This window comes from Nerophis lumbriciformis, linkage group LG23, assembly GCF_033978685.3.
Source record: "Nerophis lumbriciformis linkage group LG23, RoL_Nlum_v2.1, whole genome shotgun sequence".
Classification (NCBI taxonomy): domain Eukaryota; kingdom Metazoa; phylum Chordata; class Actinopteri; order Syngnathiformes; family Syngnathidae; genus Nerophis; species Nerophis lumbriciformis.
In genome coordinates, this window is record NC_084570.2 from 37451661 (window position 1) to 37472463 (window position 20803).

Here is a 20803-nt window from a genome sequence, read left to right on the forward strand (position 1 = left end):
TCTACGGAGACAGCCCTCACAAGAATAACTAATGACCTATTGCAAACGATGGATGCTGATGCGTCATCCATGTTGCTGCTACTTGATCTTAGCGCTGCTTTTGATACCGTCGATCATAACCTTTTATTAGAACGTATCAAAACACGCATTGGTATGTCAGACTTAGACTTTTCTTGGTTTGACTCCTATCTTATTGACAGAATGCAGTACGTCTCCCATAATAATGTGACCTCGGACTATGTTAAGGTAACGTGCAGAGTTCAACAGGGTTCGGTTCTTGGCACTGCACTCTTCAGCATCTACATGCTGCCGCAAGGTGACATCATACACAAATACGCTGTTAGCTTTCACTGATGACAGCCAACTCTACGTGCCCCTAAAGATGACTGGCGACTCTCATTGGAGCCATTGTTCGCTGACTCTTGCTTGCGTTTATTTACTATTTAGAATGTTTGACAAAAGAAAAACGTGTTCTTGTCTGAGGTAAGGATTGTGAATGTAAAAAAAAAAAGTGCAGTGCCCTTTAATGATTGTAGCGAGGTTGTGAAGCCAAGACAACAAAATAAACGCCTTACCACATTTCTTATTTGGCGTTCTGTGGCGCTCTCCTTCTGAGCTCGTCTCTCGGCCGGCGCTCCGTTGGTCCGTTAGGCTGGGTGGCCCTATGGCTTTCTGGGGGGTATCGGTGGGGGTGGTAGAGGGGGTGTCGGGGGAGGCACTCGAACTGTCGTCCTGTGCCGCCTTCCCGTTCAGCAGCGCACCGTCCCTCTCTCTGAACAGCTTGGCGCCATTTTTGGCCTTTTTGAACAACACAGACGTTCGTCGCCCGACCCCGCCGGTGGAGGGCCGCGTGGGGGTGCAGGGGTCCGGCAGGCCGTTGGCCACCGCCGAGCCCTCGCTGTGCAAATTTGGCGGCGACGTAGTGCAAACAATGTCTTCTGCGACGGCGCGGGCCTCCAGCTTTAGGCGCTTCCAGCTGGTGGGGCCCGGGTGCTGCTTGGCGATGGGCCGCAGGGTGGGAGGCTCCAGTGGCGCGTCTCCAAGCCGGGGAGGGGGGGCCGGCCCGGTGGGTTCCAGTGTCGGGGGCGAGGCGGGTTTGAGGTCTTCTGGAAAGGATGGAGGGGACAATGACATCAAAGTGTGACTCTGCGTGCATGGGAAAACAAAATGGCCGCGGAGTATGTGGTGTGATGTGGTGTCCTAGTCACACTGGACAATGATGTCATCCAGAACTCTACAGAAATAGTCTAAGCACCGCCCAAATGGACTTTAGGTGTGCGGGAACCTCCAAGGTCAGACACTTTCTTCAACGTAGACCTTTTCCACTGAAAAATAGTTATCATTTTCCAAACCACTACAACACATACATTTTTTTTTCAACTCTTAGGGCTCCTTTCAGGTTAAAAATAAGTCGCATGTTGTTTCAAGTGCTTCTGGGTAGTGTATGTTTGATTCCGTATTAAAGTAGTGTTTTATTTCCTATATTCCAACAGTGTTACTGTTCAAACTGTGCGTAATGTTACAGTAGCCCAAAATATTAAATTGACCTTTTTAATGAATACTTAGGCCTACTACGCTACTGTATTTAAAAGTGGAGAGAGTGTTTTCTGAGGCGGTATTTGGTGAAGAGAGTTTGTGAACAACTTCAATCTACTGTATCTGCCGATGTAAAGTTTTATTTTGTATGCCCTTTATGTTAAAGAAAACTCTGTTTTTTTTATGGCAAATAACAAATTATGCAATATTTCCCATCCCCCAAAAACATTTTCAAAGTGGAACATTTCAGCTGAAAAATTCATAACACCATTGGTTTAAATTAATTATTTCCTGAGCAAAGACAAAAAAACCCGCACTAAAATTCTCAGAACCCAAAAGGGCCCCAGTCATAAAAGTCATACATTATTTTATTTTATTTACTTTTAACGCTTCAATATCTAAATCAACTTCAGAGGTTTTTTTTATGCTTTATGATCTTTTTGTCCAAGAAAACGGCAAAATCACAAAAATGTGCAATCTTTTTACCCCCAAAAAATCTCAAAGTGGATTATTTGATGTGAAGTATTTGGAGCCTTAAAAGGGTCAACAATTCATAACAACATTGATTTTGATTTATTATCATTATTATATTATTTTGTTGAGCAAAGACAATTTAAAATTTTCAGGGACACAGAAGGGGCTCAGTCCTTAAGGTGTTAAAAATAAGTAATCCATAATTATATATTTTTTCAATGCTCAAATCTATGGATCCACTTCAGATTTATTCATCAATTATAAGTTTTATTATCTTTTAGTTTGTCATGGAAAATGTACACAAAAATTCAATATGTTCTCCCCAAAAAATGTTAAAGGAGAAGATTTGATTTGATGTGAAGTAATTGGAGCCTTAAATAGGTCCATAATTCATAACATTGATTTTGATTCGTTATTTTTCTTCAGCAAAACAAAAAAAAAAATCCACTAAAATTATTTGGGATCCAAAAGTGATCATAAAAGTGTTAAAAAAGGTAATAAATTAATTTATTTATGTTTACTTTCAATGCTTAAATAATTTGATCAACTTTAGCTATATCAGTCAATTATACGTTTTTTGTTACGTTTTTAAAACTTTTTTTTTTGTTTTGTTTTATATCGTTTTTGTCATGGAAAACTACATTTGTTTAATGACAAAAAATATGCAATATTTTCCTCAAAAAATATTTCAAAGAGTAATATTTGATGTAAGTAAATGAATACGTCAATAATTCATAGTATTGATTTTCATTCATTATTTTTCTTTAGCAAACAAATAATTCCACTAAAATGAATTGGGATCCAAAAGGGCCCCACTCATAAAAGTGTTAAAAAAGGTCATACATTAATTTATTTTTGTTTACTTTCAATGCTTAAATCTTTTGATCAACTTTAGCCATATCAGTCAATTATATGTTTTGTTACGTTTAAAAAATATTTTTTTGTTTGTTTTACGCCATTTTTGTCATGGAAAACAAAAAAATGTTAATGACAAAAAATATGCAATATTTTCCCCAAAAAATATTTCAAAATGTAATATTTGATGTGAAGTAATTGAAGCCTTAAATATGTCAATAATTTCTAAAATTGATTTTGATTCATTATGTCAGTTTTAAAGAAAAAAAACAGCCTGCGTGGCAGCTTTGTGTTACTAAAGTCAACATTATTATTATTATTATATTCCACTTTGTTTTTAAATAGTATTTTTAGAATGTTCCGCGGGCCATTCGAAAATTAGCCGGGGGAAGCAAATGGCCCCTGGACCGCAGTACAGGAATTGATCTGTTCCAGGGTCAAACTGTGGCCATAACTGTTAACAGTCATACAAGTATAAAAATAAGCCAGCCACTGTTCATAATAAAATGAAATCAATCAATAAGGAACAGAGATTACTGCTAGTGCTTGGGAGAGGAGTGTCAACACTTTTTTGTACGCTCGGTTATTCTTTTGTTATTATTGTACTGAGCAGCCAGGACAGAAGATGTGTCTACTGCCCTGGAATTATTGCTTTAGATCAGAGGTGTTCAAAGTGCAAGCCAGGTCCATTTGCGGCCTGCAGCTAATTTGTCAAAGCCCTATGGCAATTGTTAAAAATACTATTACAAAAAAACCTGAAAAAAGTGCAATATTAAAGCTAACAGGTGAAATGTAACGAGAAAAAGTCGCAATACTGACACTAATAACACACAGCTGCCATGCAGGCTGTTTTTCTTAAACTGTCATTACTCAAAATATAACAATGAATCAAAATGAATGTTTTCATGAATTATTGACATATTTAAAGCTACAATCACTTCACATCAAATATTCTTGTTTGGAAATTTGTTCTGGGAAAATGTTGCATATTTTGTGTTTTTGCCATAAAAACAGGGTTTTCTTTAAAACAGGCATAAAAAAACTTGGATCTGAAGTTAATTAAAATATTTCAGCGTTGAAAAAAAAGAAAAGGAACCAGCTTGAGGGGAGCTCTCAATGTTTAAAAAACAAAATCTACTGTAAAATACGAACTATAAGCCGCTACTTTGAACCCTGCATCTTATAAAACGGTGCAGCTAATTTATGGATTTTTCTCCGCTGACGGCTATAATACAAATGGTTTAAAAAACACTGAAAAGGTGTTTTATTAATTGTGCTATGGTTCCATCTTTTGTACAAGTTCGCTTACAGCAGGTGCTGCAATGTCCTTCCATTTAGTGCTTTCAACCGGACATAGAGGCGCCGTTCAGTCTTCTAGCCGCCCATAGCGTTTCTACTCGTATGGATTCTTCATTTACCACTCCAAGCAACCGATTGTACGTTTTACAATACAACTAAAACAATTCCTACTTAATAAACTGCCCCATGTGTGATGTCTGTAGGAGTGTTTTCATGCATATTTGTGCGTGTTATCGAAATGTAATCAAGCTAGCGTCATTAGCATTAGCTAATATGCTAACACATTTACGAGTATCTTTGTTAGTCCATGACAATGAGTTCTGTTTTGTTTGATCAGCTGTTTTACTGCCGTGTTAAGACACCGTTTGGAAACAATTTAGATATGTAAATAAACATTTACAAATTATTTCTGTGTAAATAACACATTTCACAACGTATATATCTGCAGCTTAAATATTTTTTCTTCTGAATAATTGTGGGTGTGGCTTATATACCGGTATAGTCGGGAAAATACGGTATTTCATTAGTTTTGAAAATGAAAACTATCAAAATGGCCACAGCATGCTTTGATTTTTCAGTGCGGCCCTCAGTGGAAAAAGTTTGGACACCCCTGCTTCAGACGCTCACGGAGGCATTTCAACTTTAGAGTGCACATTTCCCTACAATGCATTATTACTGTGCTCGACTTTAGAGGTTCCGCTGGTTCTGTAACATCATACACACATCATACACACACACACACACACACACACACACACACACACACACACAATACTGAGTCAAGTTGCTCTCACAACCGTACACCAGCACCATGGTACTAGGACAGGATCTAAATGACATTAAACAGACCACCAAAGGAAAATTTAAAAAAAGGTATCCGCCTAAACGCTCGCCCTTCTCTAAGGCGAGCACGAGGGTGTCTGAAGGGGGTGAGATGGCATGACTGCTACGGTACGTGGCCAGATGGAGAGTGGTGAGTCCATGAGTGATGTGCAGAAGAGGTGCAGAGAGCACTTGGGAGAGAGAAGTTGTGAGGCCGCCATGGCTAACGAGACTCTGTGGGCCCCTACTTACTAGACTGGAGACAGTGGGGTGGTTGGGGTTGTTGCGTGGGGGGGACCCTGGCTCAATTACCTGAGGACAATGTTCTGTTAGCTCATGTTCACAACTGGTCTCATCGGATAAAAAAGTGGGTTAAAAAACCCCCCCAAAAAACAGTAGCATGCATTCATACACTTGTCTGCCAAAAAACAAGTAAACCCCTCACATTTCAGTAAGTACTTTATCTTAGAGTAGTCAGTGTGCAGCTTGTATTGCAGTATAGATTTACCATCCACTTACAAAGAGTCAACCCAGGCACTATTGCTTGAATGTTGAGTGTTAGTGGAATGCGTGGAAGTTGAAATGGTTTGAATCGGATGAGAAACGTGGGATATGAAGAGGTTTGTGTATTGCCCATTCATTTGCAAGGGTGAGAAATTCCGGGAATTTTACGTTGGCGTGAATGTCCAGGATGAGTTGAGTGTGTGGATGGCGCAATGGTTTGAATCGGGTGAGAAATGCGGGAGTTGTAAAACTTTGAAAATGTCCATTCATTTTTGTATGGCAGTTTCCTGGAAATTTGGGAATGAGGGAAAATCTGGGATTTTAAATATAGATAATATTACAATTGTCCTTAAAGATATGAATGGGTTGCTGTTGGAATTTTTTGAATCGGTGGAGAAATGTTGACATAGTAACACTTTGTAAGTGAAAATTGGTATTTTGCAATTCCTGGAAGTTCGGGAAAATCATGTATTTATACAGGCAAAAAATTAGGTACCTTTTATGTCTCAACTAAGTGCTATGTTTTGATGGTGGAATGGTTGTAATGGCTTGAAAAGTGTAGAAGGAGAAGTGGGAAAAAAAAGGGTGGAGTTAGGGCTTTGGGAAACCGTGAATTCCTGGAACTTGGAAAATGGATAGTTTCAATGTCAAGGATGAGTGGAAGGTGTTGAAAGGGAACGGTTTGAATCAGGTGAGAAATGTGGCAGTTGTAAAACTTTGAAAATGTCCATTCATTTGAAAGGCAATTTCCTGAAAATCTGGGAAAGAGGGAAAATCTGAATAAAAAAAAAAATATAGATAATATCACAATTGTTCTTAAAAATAGGAATGGGTTGCTGTTGGAATTTTTTGAATCGGTGGAGAAATGTTGACATAGTAACACTTTGTAAGTGAAAATTGGTATTTTGGAATTCCCGGAATTTCGGGAAAATTGTGAATTTATATTTTGACCAGTGTTTAAAGTCAAAGCATACTATTTCTGTAAATGTATCAAGTACATTACATCTAAGTACATTATGCCTGTATAACAAGTACTTTTTTAAAAACCTTTACTTTGTTAGTGCAGTCAGACCGGATGTGGTGCGCTATTGTTGTGAAGGGGGAAGTGTGCTGTTGTATGCTTGACGAGTAAAGAGGAGACGTGAAACTGTTAAAAAAAAAAGAGAGCACCTCTCAATTTGCGACCGCTGTTTGTACATTTATGTTACCTTCCATTATGTCATTCACAACAACACAACAGGTGACATGTGTTGTGTGTGTATGATTGATTGTACATTGATGTGACATCCACGATGTCGTTCACAACAACACAACAGATGAGATGTGTGTGTATGATTGATTGTACATTAATGTGACATCCATGATGTCGTTCCCAACAACACAACAGATGAGATGTGTTGTGTGTGTATGATTAATTGTACATTAATGTGACATCCATGATGTCGTTCACAACAACACAACAGATGAGATGTGTTGTGTGTATGATTGATTGTACATTAATGTGACATCCATGATGTCGTTCACAACAACACAACAGATGAGATGTGTTGTGTGTGTATGATTGATTGTACATTAATGTGACATCCATGATGTCGTTCACAACGACACAACAGATGAGATGTGTTGTGTGTGTATGATTGATTGTACATTGAATTAAATTAATGAAATAAGTTTATTTCGGTCAAATAATCAACCATCAACCATTTTGTGTGACCAGTTTAACAGTACAGATTATACATATTTAACAATCATACACATTTACACACAAAAATAAAATAAAAAGAATGACCGAAAAAGGAATAGGCTGAAGCCAAAGCTTATATTTGCCTATGCTATACCTCCACTGAAAATAAGATTGCCTGGAACATCAACGTTAAAAAAAAAATAAATAAAAAAAAAATCAATGGGATGAAAGTAATTGTTACTATATTTTATAATTTTCAATTATTTCACCTTTCAAGGTTTTCTTAAACCTTAACAAAGAACGTCATGACTTCAACTCATCACTGAGCTTGTTCCACCATTTAACTTCTAAAACTGAAATACATTTGTATTTAATATTCGTTCTTACTTTACCTATTCCAAAAATCAATATCCCCCGTAAATTATAGTTTTCTCCTCTTAATTGAAATAACTTAGGAACACAAGCTGGAAGGCTGTTGTTCTTTACTCGAAACATAATTTCCATTGTTTTTAAAAACACAATATCTGAAAATTTTAACACATTAGAAATTATAAATAATGGATTGGTATGTTCATAGTATCACGCTTTGTGTATTATTATAATGACCCTTTTTTGAAGTTTAATTATTGGGTCTATGTTTGTTCTATAAACATTTCCCCAAACCTCAACACAATGTTAAATATGGAAAAATAAAATAATAATATAACATATGCAGACATTTCTTATTCAGCATGTGTCTTACTTTATAAAGAATAGCAACGGATTTGGATATTTTTCCCTTTATATATTCAATATGCGGTTTCCAACATAATTTATGATCAATTATTATTCCCAAGAATTTAGTTTCATATACTCTATCAATTTCCACTAGATTTAATTTTAATTTTGCTTCACAATGTGTCCTTGCACCACTAAACACCATACATTTAGTTTTCTTATCATTTAATGATAACTTATAAATATCAAACCATTTTTTAGCTGAATCAACTGAACCTCTATTATCTTCAACACTTCCTTCAAGTCTTCTCCTGAACAATATACATTTGTATCATCTGCAAACATAATACATTTCAATTTATTAGATACTGAACCAATATCATTTAAATAGAGTATAAATAACTTAGGTCCCAATACCAAGCCTTGTGGAACCCCACAAGTTACTCTTCTTAGCTGTGATTTAGTCTTATTAATTTCCACATATTGAGATCTATTACTTAAATAACTATTTAACCACTATTGTGAAACACCTCTTATGCCATAGTTTTCCAATTTTTGCAGAAGTAAGGAATGATCGATTGTGTCAAAAGCTTTACATAAATCAATAAATACTCCAACGGTGTGTTGCTTTTTTTCTATTGCTGTAGCTACGTTTTCTACAAAGGCCATCACCGCTAGGGATGTAGATCGATTACTCCTGAACCCAGTGATGATCATTCTGTAGCTCATGTTTGTCAATTAACTTATCAAGTCTATTTACAAATAATTTCTCAAGAATGTTTGCAAATTGAGGTAGTAGAGACACAGGTCTATAATTTGAGACCATATGTTTATCACTATTTTTGTAAATCGGAATGACTTTAGCAATTTTCATTTTGTCAGGAAAAGTTCCAGTTGATGAAGATGTATTACATATATAAGTAAACAGCTTCAGGACACAATCCATCACTTCTTTAACAAGTGACATATCCACGTTGTTACCATCGACAGATTTTTTGTTTTTAAACTTTCTGACCACTTCTAACACATCACTTTCACAAACTCCGCCAAGAAACATTGAATTTTTAACGTCAGATACACACTTTAACTTGTTCTCATCATTCATATTAAAATTAATATTTTTTGCCAAATTTGGGCCAACATTCACAAAAAACTTATTGAATTCCTCAGCTATTTCTTCTATATTTTCAATAATTGAGTTGTCATCTTTTACCAGATATGCTGTAAAATCCTTTTTGCTAGATTTTTTAATCATAGTATTAAGCACATTCCAAGTTTCAATGATATTATTTTTATGTTTATGCAGCAATTGTTCATAATAGTTTTTTTGTTGCAGCCTCATGATACATGTCAATCTGTTTTTATACTTTTTATATTTGTCCTCATTTTCCTTTATTTGATGCTTAATAAATTCCTTGTGAAGCTATTTTTCTTTTTACAGGCTTTTACTAAACAAGGGGTCGGCAACCCACGGCTCCGGAGCCGCAGGCGGCTCTTTGATCACTCTGATGCGGCTCAGCTGCATACTTGCCGACCCTCACGATTTTTCCTGGTGACTCCCGGATTTCAGTGCCTCTACCGGAAATCTCCCGGGGCAAACATTCTCCGATTTTCACCCGGACAACAATATTGAAGGCGTGCCGTGATGGCACTGCCTTTAGCGTCCTCTACAACCTGTCGTCGCGTCCGCTTTTTCACCATACTATCTGCGTGCCCAGTCACATGTTGTATGCGGCCTCTGCTTACACACGTAAGTGACTGCAAGGCATACTTGCTCAACAGCCATACAGGTCACACTGAGGGTGGCCGTATAAACAACTTTAACACTCTTACTAATATGCGCCACCCTGTGAACCCACACCAAACAAGAATGACAAACACATTTCGGGAGAACATCCGCACCGTAACACAACATAAACACAACAGAACAAATACCCAGAATCCCATGCATCCCTAACTCTTCCGAGCTACATTATACACCCCCGCTACCACCAAACCCCACCCACCTCAACCGACGCACGAAGGGGGGGGGGTTGTGGTAGCGGGGGTGTATAATGTAGCCCGGAAGAGTTAGGGATGCATGGGATTCTGGGTATTTGTTCTGTTGTGTTTATGTTGTGTTACGGTGCGGATGTTCTCCCGAAATGTGTTTGTCATTCTTGTTTGGTGTGGGTTCACAGGGTGGCGCATATTAGTAAGAGTGTTAAAGTTGTTTATACGGCCACCCTCAGTCTGACCTGTATGGCTGTTGACCAAGGATGTCTTGCAGTCACTCATGTGTGTCTGCAGAAGCCGCATACAACATGTAACTGGGCTGGCACGCTGTTTGTACACGTTGTAGAGGGCGCTAAAGTCAGTGCCATCACGGCACGCCCTTATTATTGTTGTTAGGGTGAAAATCAGCAGACATTCGAGAGAATAGTTGCCCTGAAATTCGGGAGTCTCCTGGAAAAATCGGGAAGGTTGGCAAGTATGACGCTGTCAAGCGGCATTCATATAAAACTCACGGACCGCACTAACATTACATTTTCATATTAAGGTGCGGGCCGCGTGTCTGAGACCCCTGGTTTATACATAGCACAAGCAAAAAAACAACAACTTTGTATGCAGTGTTATTTCATTTTAAATTTCAAAAGAGTTTTGTGGCTCCCCATGGTTTTCTTTAATTTGTGAAACGGGTCAAAATGGCTCTTTGAGTGGTAAAGGTTGCCGACCCTTATACTAAACCCTTTATTATCCATGGTTTCTCCCTCTTTTTAGAATTTTGCTTACCTTCTCTCAATGGACAATGACGGTCATAAAGATATCCAGGAATGTATCGTATGCTTCATTAGTATCCTCCACAAAACATTTTGCCAATCCTGATTTAAAAGATCAGCCTTGAATGCCTTAACTGCTTCTGGTGATTTTATTCTAACAAAGTTATTTATTTGTCTTTTTGTTTGTAAGTTTTGCCCAATGTTCATATGGATCACTGTAAAGACAGGCAAGTGATCACTTACATCAGTCACTAAGAGTCCACTTTTTCTCTTCACATCAAATACATTTATAAAAATCAATGTTAAGCTGTCCTTTGTTTTTCTGCTAGGTTTTACAATTAGTGGAAATAAACTCAAGCTAAACATAAGATTAACAAAATCAGTGGTTTTCATGTGATCATTAAAGGGGAACATTATCACCAGACCTATGTAAGCGTCAATATATACCTTGATGTTGCAGAAAAAAAGACCATATATTTTTTTAACCGATTCCCGAACTCTAAATGGGTGAATTTTGGCGAATTAAACGCCTTTCTATTATTCGCTATTATTTCATCAAATAAATGTTGAAGTCACCACAAATCAAGATCACCTTTATCATTATGTCTTTCATATAATTCAAACATGTTCTTATTAAATTGATCAATGCATGATCCTGGAGTTCTATAAATACAACTAATTAATACGTTTTTGGATCTTTCAACACTGATTTCAATAGTTACACATTACATCAGATTGTCAATAGCAGTTGTCATGTCAGCAATCAGCCTACATTTGAAAGACGACATCACAAACAATACAACACTCCCTCCCCTTTTGTTCATCCTGTTTTGCCAAAACATTTCAAAGCCCTCTAATCCATCCAGTAATTCCTTACTATCACTCAACCAAGTCTCTGAAATTGCTATTATGGTAAACCTTTGCTGTATTGGTTTAAGATACTCTCTAATTTTGGAAAAGTTACTGTAAAGACTCCTGCTGTTGAAATGAATCACTGAAAAGCCTTTCATTTTAACATTTGAATTAAACTGTTCTTCAGTATAATACTCACAGTCCACATTAGAGTCCTGATAATTTGATGTGACATCCATGTCGTTCACAACAACACAACAGATGAGATGTGTTGTGTGTGTATGATTGATTGTACATTAATGTGACATCCATGATGTTGTTCACAACAACACAACAGATGAGATGTGTTGTGTGTGTATGATTGATTGTACATTAATGTGACATCCATGATGTCGTTCACAACAACACAACAGGTGAGATGTGTTGTGTGTGTATGATTGATTGTACATTAATGTGACATCCATGATGTCGTTCACAACAACACAACAGATGAGATGCGTTGTGGTGTATGATTGTTTGTACATTGATGTTACATCCATGATGTCGTTTACAACAACACAACAGATGAGATGTGTTGTGTGTGTATGATTGATTGTACATTAATGTGAAATCGATGATTTTGTTCACAACAACACAACAGATGTGATCTGTTGTGTATGTGTGTATGATTGATTGTACATTAATGTGACATTGATGATGTCGTTCACAACAACACAAAAGTTGATGGGTTGTGTGTGTATGATTGTTTGTACATTGATGTTACATCCATGATGTCGTTCACAACAGATGAGATGTGTTGTGTGTGGATGATTGTTTGTACATTAATGACATCAATGATGTCGTTCACAACAACACAACAGATGAGATGCGTTGTGGTGTATGATTGTTTGTACATTGATGTTACATCCATGATGTCGTTTACAACAACACAACAGATGAGATGTGTTGTGTGTGTATGATTGATTGTACATTAATGTGAAATCGATGATTTTGTTCACAACAACACAACAGATGAGATCTGTTGTGTATGTGTGTATGATTGATTGTACATTAATGTGACATCGATGATGTCGTTCACAACAACACAACAGATGAGATGGGTTGTGTGTGTATGATTGTTTGTACATTGATGTTACATCCATGATGTCGTTCACAACAGATGAGATGTGTTGTGTGTGTATGATTGTTTATACTTTAATGTTATATCCATGATGTCGTTCACAATAACACAACACATGAGATGTGTTGTGGTGTATGGATTGTTCTTGCTAGCACTAGAGTCTATACTGTTATACAAGCTGTACACTGACTACTCTAAAAGGTATATCCAACTATATTTTTTTTTCTCCAGTATTGTCATAAAAATGGTTGCTGAACTGTGAGGGGTGTACTCAATTTGTCTTTCTGGAAACACGACAACTTGTGACATGACTCACCTTTGTAAGAGAACGAGAGGCCATTTTCTGCCTTGACGTCCTCCTCCTCCTCCTCGTCCTCCTCCTCCTCTTCGTCGCTGTCTTCTCTCAGCCGCCCGTTGTGAAGGCCGTAGCGGTGCTGCTGCCCTTGCCGGTGGCGAATGCTGGTGATCTCGCGGCGGAGCAGGCGCATGCGTCGGGTGCGGGCGGCGCTGCAGCGCATGGAGCTGACAAAGTCCAGCTTGTCCAGCAGCTCCTTCAGCTGCTCCTCCACGCTCATGTGGATTCGATTGTCCGGGTCCAGCACGCTGTCCACTGGGCAGGGAAGCACAAGACTGGACTAAATAGGAGTCAAAGTTCCCCAATGTCACAGTTGGAGTGGAAGACCACCTTCACGTTAGAGGTGGGAGTCGGACCTTCGGGAGTCGCTCCTTTCAGAAAACTGCCTCGTTGTTATAGTTATTTTTCTAAAGGAAACAATCGATGATAAGATGTGGATCAGAATTAGTTAAACTTACCGTATTTTTCGGAATACAAGGCGCACTCAAAAATCCTTTCATTTTCTCAAAAATGGACAGTGCGCCTTATAACCCGGTGCGCCTAATGTACGGAATAATTCTGGTTTTGCTTAACGACCTCGAAACAATTTTATTTGGTACATGGTGTAATGATAAGTGTGACCAGTAGATGGCAGTCACACATAAGAGATACGTGTAGACTACAATATGATGGCAGTAAACAACACCAAAACTTTAAATGTTCCATTGAAAATAAAGAACATTACACACGGCACTCTGTCAAAATGTTTTAGTACAACTTTGAAGCCGCACAGCTTGATGGATTGTCGGCCCATTACGTAGTCAGAGATACAAGTATTACTATGGTGTGTGTATAAGGACCGAAAAATGGCACCCATTAGCAGACATATTATCTGGCGTTTTGTTTCACAATATTATGCAAAACCAATTGTTCTTACCTTGTGGTGCCTGCTGATGTGCATTTGAGATCGGCATAAGTCCTGAAAATTTGTGCATGTCCGCCACTGTAGTCCGTGCCGATACCGTAGTCGATAAGCTTCTTCTTTTTCTCTATCTTCTTGTTATGGGACATTCATCCTCCGCTGTTGCCATTTCTAATACAAAGTAGTGTAAAGTTCTAACGTATATCTCGCTATGGAAGCGCTAAAACATACCGGTGTAGTGAGTTCACATTATTCACCCAAGGAATTTAGTTATAAGAGAGTTCTGGTCGGACGTTTTTGCACGGGACACATTTCCGGCGTTGTTGTTGCACTAGTGAGCCACGGATGAGGAGAGGCAGCTCCGTTATTGATTGAAGCAAAGTCCGAATGTCATGAAAACAGTTAGCTCCATCTTTTGACACTTCTTCCACTCCCGTCCTTGCACGCTCCACCGCTACAACAAAGATGACGGGGAGAAGACCATGTCGAAGGTGAGCCACGTAAATAAGACCGCCCACAAAATGGCGCATCCGGAAGCGACTGTCAGAAAGCGACTTGAAGATTATCTGTAAAACATCATCTATGTGACATTTTGACCAAATAACCACCAATACATGTTATGTAGACCACAAGGAAGTCTTTTACATTTAGAAAAAAAATCATAATATGACCCCTTTAATGCACCTTATAATCTGGTGCGCCTAATACATCCATCCATCTATTTTCTACCGCTTATTCCCTTTGGGGTCGCGGGGGCGCTGGAGCCTATCTCAGCTACAATCGGGCGGAAGGCGGGGTACACCCCGGACAAGTCGCTACCTCATCGCAGGGCTAACACAGATAGACAGAGAACATTCACACTCACATTCACACACTAGGGCCAATTTAGTTGCCAATCAACCTATCCCCAGGTGCATGTCTTTGGAGGTGGGAGGAAGCCGGAGTACCCGGAGGGAACCCACGCAGTCACGGGGAGAACATGCAAACTCCACACAGAAAGATCCCGAGCCCGGGATTGAACCCAAGACTACTCAGGACCTTCGTATTGTGAGGCAGACGCACTAACCCCTCTTACACCGTGCTGCCCGCCTAATACATTTATTACTTAAAATAAATGTATTATATTACTTAATTTAAAGGCTACCCAAGCATTTAATAAAGTCAAATACAAATAAGGCAACAAGAGAAGTATCTTATATATACACTATATTGCCAAAAGTATTTGGCCACCTGCCTTGACTCACATATGAACTTGAAGTGCCATCCCATTCCTAACCCATAGGGTTCAATATGATGTGGGTCCACCTTTTGCAGCTTTTACAGCTTCAACCCTTCTAGGAGGGCTGTCCACAAGGTTGCGGAGTGTGTTTATAGGAATATTCGACCAATCTTCCAAAAGTGCATTGGTGAGATCACACACTGATGTTGGTCAAGAAGGCCTGGCTCTTAGTCTCCGTTCTAATTCATCCCAAAGGTGTTCTATTGGGTTCAGGTCAGGACTCTGTGCAGGCCAGTCAAGTTCATCCACACCAGACTGTCATCGATGTCTTTATGGACCTTGCTTTGTGCACAGTCATGTTGGAAGAGGAAGGGGGCTGCTCCAAACTGTTCCAACAAGGTTGGGACCATGGAATTGTCCAAAATGTTTTGGTATCCTGGAGCATTCAAAGTTCCTTTCACTGGAACTAAGGGGCCAAGCCCAACTCCTGAAAAACAACCCCACACCATAATTCCTCCTCCACCAAGTTTCACACTCGGCATATTGCAGTCCGAAATGTACCGTTCTCCTGGAAACCTCCATACCCAGACTGGTCCATCAGATTGCCAGATGGAAAAGCGTGATTCATCACTCCAGAGAAGGCGTCTCCACTGCTCTAGACTCCAGTTGCGACATGCTTTACACCACTGCATCCGCTGACCCCTCTCTGTCAGTTTACCACTTCGTGGCTGAGTTGCTGTTGTTCCCAAACTCTTCCATTTTCTTATAATAATGCCAACAGTTGACTTTGGAATATTTAGGAGCGAGGAAATTTCACGACTGGATTTGTTGCACAGGTGGCATCCTATGACAGTTCCACACTGGAAATCACTGAGAGCGGCCCATTCTTTCACAAATGTTTGTAGAAACAGTCTCCATGCCCAAGTGCTTGATTTTATACACCTGTGACTGGGCCAAGTGATTAGGACACCTGATTCTCATCATTTGGATGGGTGGCCAAATATAGTGTAAATACCCGCATTGACCAAGACGGTGTCAGAAAAAGATGTCTTGTATTTGTAGGGTGAAATAAAAAAGTGTGAAGTGACTCACCGTCCTCCCACGTGCAGTTGTAGAACTCTCGCTTCTGCTGCCACTCGGCCAGGTGCATGCCCGTGTCAACCTCCAGGCCCGTGCTGGCGGTCTGGCGCTGGGCGTGGCGCAACACGGCTGCGCCCAGGTCCCGCAGGCGCAGCGCGGCTCGGTGGAAGACGGTGTCCTTGGCGTTGTACAGCAGGCAGTTGGACAGCATCAGATGGAAGTCGGCATCCAGGTCGGCCACACAGCGGTAGGCGTGACCTTCCAGCTTGGAGCGCATGGTGGAGAAGTCCATGGGCTGGCTTATGAACTCTAAGTAGTCTGGAACCTGACAAGAAGACATTAGGGGGCATTTACTGAAGTAGAATTCTACAATGGTGTGACAAACCTCCATAGTGTCCACCGGCGCTGCAAAGATCTGGGCCGTGTCCTTTTCCTGCAGTTGTTCCAGGGTGGAGCGCAGCAGCAGCAACATGGGGGTCAGCTGCATCTCCAGGGCCGCCTGGTGGACCTTGATCTGCCAATGACATGCCAGGATCAATAAATGTGGCGGTGGGGGCGTGGTCAATGTGACACTGTCTTCAAATGTGATAATTGCGGATGATGCATACATATATTTTTTTAATGCTACATTTAAAAACAAGTCTGAGTAATTAATAGTTAGTATGAACATATTTTTATAATTATGGGCCTGCTGCAATGCAAGCGCCCATTCACATGCTAACAACATTAGCATGCTAATAATTTTTTCCAACGTCTCTTATATTAGCATGCTCACTTGTTATGCAAGCTTTTTTGCTACTTTCTATGGCTACACCAACAAATAGTGCATTTTGGGATTTCTTCTTACCCAATCATGTGCTAGCTTTATAATGTTAGCATGCTAGTATGCTAACATTAGCATGCTAAAATTTTCTGCTAATATTACAATTTTTTCTCTAATTCCGCAGCCTAACACCTCAGAGTCCTATAACTTGGTATGTGACACTTGCTAAATGTTAGCATTTTAATGTTAGCATGGGATGGCCTGGCGCGGTTGGTAGAGTGGCCGTGCCAGCAACCTGAGGTTTCCTGGTTAGATCCCCAGCTTGTACCATCTAGTCACGTCCGTTGTGTCCTTGAGCAAGACACTGGCATGGCAGCTCCCGCCATCAGTATGTGAATGGGTGAATGTAGAAATAGTGTTAAAGCACTTTGAGTACCTTGAAGGTAAAAAAGCAATATACAAGTATAACCCATGCTAACATTTAAGTGCCCATTTTTTGAGCTAATTTTACACTTTCTTTACTAGTTCCGCAGCCATACACCTTAAAGTCATACAACTTGGAACGTGGCATATGCTAACTGCTAGCATAACATCTTCGCATGCTAGCATTAGCATGCTAACTTTTTTAAGGTAATTTTGCAACCGTTTACCAGAGTCATATAACTTGGTATGTGACACTTGTTAAGTGCTAGCATCCTAACATTAAAGTGCTTACTTTTTTTTAAAGCTAACTTTACACGTTTTTTTCTCTAATTCCCCAGCCATACACCTTATAGTCACATAACTTGGTATGTTACACAAGCTAACTGTTAGCATGCTAACTTTTTGAGCTAGTTTTGCTACTGTTTACCCCCTGAGTCATAAAACTTGGTATGTGGCACTTAACTGTTAGCATGCAAACGATAGCATGCTAGCAAGCTAACTTAAACATGCTCACTTTTTCATCTAATTTTTACACTTTCTCTATTTGCGCCAGCCATACACCTTAGAGTTATATAACTTGGTATATGAAACATGCTAACTGTTAGCATGCTAATGTCAACAAAAATGCTAAATGTTAGCCTTTTAATGTAAGCATGTTAACGTTTTAGGGTAGCTCTGTAGCTCATTTTGTAAAGTTACACCTAAAACTCACGGATTCGGACACTCTGCACCATCTTAAAAGTATGGCGGCTTCCGGCGACCCCCGGCCAGAGGTTCATGGCACAGACAGCCCATCAAAATTTCTAGTTGTTATTATTGTACAATGTAACACAGACTGTATACCAGTGGCAGCTGCTGCTCTTTCAAGGAGGGAAAGCAATTTTCAGCTCCTCCTTAAACATCAGTATAGTCTCCAATAACAGATCAAATATATACCCATGCTAGATTTTAGATATTAGCTGGATCCACTATGGACTGGACTTCACACTATTAACTAGATCCACTATGGACTGGACTCTCACACTATTAACTAGATCCACTATGGACTGGACTCTCACACTATTAACTAGATCCACTATGGACTGGACTCTCACACTAGATCAACTCGACGTCCGTTGCACCGGTCGCCCGGGGGGTTGGGGCGCGGGTGTCTGGGGGGTGGGGGGGTGGGGTGTCTGTGGTCCCCTCCAAGGTTTCTCATTGTCATCCCATTGGGTTGAGTTTTTGCTTGCCCTGATGTGGGATCTGAGCCGAGAATGTCGTTGTGTCTCGTGCAGCCCTTTGAGGCATTAAATAAACTTTGATTGATTGATTGATTGACTGAGGGATCACGATTCGGATGTGAATTGATTTTTGTGCACCCCCAATCCATACATCATCAGCCCGATTTGTAAAAACTAGACTGACCTGACAAATGCGGTGGAAACACAAAGCACACACTTAAAGTTCCTGGCACTATGTTGGAGATGGAGACAAACCCAGCTTGTTACCGTTAGAGCTACAAACACATCAAGTGTTGACTAAAAGCACTTTGAAATCAATTCCAGCATTGAAGGCAGACTTGGACAACACCTTACCTGTTCTCGTTTGAGTTTCTCCCTTTTACGGATGAGCTCCACCAGCAGTCTGGCCTTCTCCAGGTCGTGCCGAAGCTTCTGCCAATATCTCAGCGCTTCCCTGGCGGCAGACACTTTTTCATCCACCTCAGGCTGCAGAATAGAATAGATTGTCATTTCCAACAGCTCGGACTGAAGAAGACGAAGAACATGCAGCATCATTGTGAACCCCTTGTCCCCCCACCTGTTCGACATTCCGCTGGGATTGGACGTTGGAGTGCAAACGGCGGACGAGCGGCACACCGTTGCGGCACTGGCGCTTCAGTAGCCAGTAGCTATGCAGCCTGTGCATGAACTGGTTCTTTTTTTGGAAAAGCAGACCTTTGCAGACGGCATTCAACCTGCAGACAGGCCAGAGATACAAGTTGACACTGTCGAAATGGACGCTATTAGATGACGTACTGGTTGGATGAAAGCGACCGGCACAATCACGATCGCATTAGATACATATCTGATTTATGTCCACATACAAAAGAGGCCTGGGTCGCATTTTAAATATTCTGAATTGCACTCTTCACATTGACATTAAACACTCTGATACAAGTCACGTAAGGGCAAAAAAATCAGAACTGATCTGCAGTGCGAACAAGAACTTTGTCCGCGTATTTGTAGTTCCAGACACTCCATCCTGTTTGCATTTGATCCATTTTTTTAAACGATTAATCACAGCAACATAATATAATATCCCCAAAAGCAGTGAAGTTGTCACGTTGTGTAAATGGTAAATAAAAGCAGAATACATGATTTGCAAATCCTTTTCAATTTATATTCAATTGAATAGACTGCAAAGACAAGATATTTCATGTTCACACTGGAAAACTGTTATTTTTTGCAAATATTAGCTCATTTGGAATTTGATGCCTGCAACATGTTTCAAAAAAGTTGGCATAAGTGACAAAAAAGACTGAGCAAGTTGAGGAATGCTCATCAAAGACTTATTTGGAACATCCAACAGGTGAACAGGCTAATTGGGAACAAGTGGGTGCCATGATCGGGTATAAAAGCAGCTTCCATGAAATGCTCAGTCATTCACAAACAAGGATGGAGCGAGGGTCACCACTTTGTCAACAAATGCCTGAGCAAATTGTTTAAGAACAACATTTCTCAACCAGCTATTGCAAGGAATTTAGGGATTTCACCATCTACGCTCCGTAATATCATCAAAAGGTTCAGAGAATCTGAAGAAATCACTGCACGTAAGCAGCAAGGCTGAAAACCAACATTGAATGCCTGTGACCTTCGATCCCTCAGGCGGTACTGCATCAAAAAGCGACATCAGTGTGTAAAGGATATCACCACATGGGCTCAGGAACACGACTGAAAACCACTGTCAGTAACTACAGTTGGTCACTACATCTTTAAATGCAAGTTAAAACTCTACTATGCAAAGCCAAAGCCATTTATCAACAACACCCAGAAATGCCGCTGGCTTCGCTGAGCCCAAGCTCATTTAAGATGGAATGATGCAAAGTGGAAAAGTGTTCTGTGGTCTGACGAGTCTACATTTCAAATTGTTTTTGGAAACTGTGGACGTTGTGTCCTCCGGGCCAAAGAGAAAAAGAACCATTTGGATTGTTATAGGCGCTAAGTTCAAAAGCCAGCATCTGTGATGGTATTGGGGTGTATTATAACTTACACATCTGTGAAGACACCAATAATGCTGAAAGGTACATACAGGTTTTGGAGAAACATATGTTGCCATCCAAGCAATGTTATCATGGACGCTAGGGGTGTAACCGTACGTGTATTTGTATTGAACCGTTTCGGTACGGGGGTTTCGGTTCGGTTCGTAGGTGTACCGAACGAGTTTCCACATGGACATAT

General features: G+C 40.1%; 1 protein-coding gene across 6 annotated transcripts in view; it reads right to left on the reverse strand.

Moving 5' to 3' along the window:
- The window catches only part of brpf3b (bromodomain and PHD finger containing, 3b), a 53068-nt gene that overhangs the window by 9627 nt on the left and 22638 nt on the right, over positions 1–20803 (reverse strand). For 5 of the 6 annotated variants that reach the window (XM_061985601.2, XM_061985596.2, XM_061985599.2 and 2 more), the window contains 6 exons: positions 19164–19320; positions 18941–19072; positions 16563–16691; positions 16190–16502; positions 12939–13232; positions 576–1106 (listed from right to left, as the gene is read on the reverse strand). In XM_061985601.2, coding sequence (XP_061841585.2) covers positions 576–1106; positions 12939–13232; positions 16190–16502; positions 16563–16691; positions 18941–19072; positions 19164–19320 — 1556 coding nt within the window. The remainder of the gene's footprint in view (positions 1–575; positions 1107–12938; positions 13233–16189; positions 16503–16562; positions 16692–18940; positions 19073–19163; positions 19321–20803) is intronic. The other variant, XM_061985597.2, reaches the window with a different exon arrangement.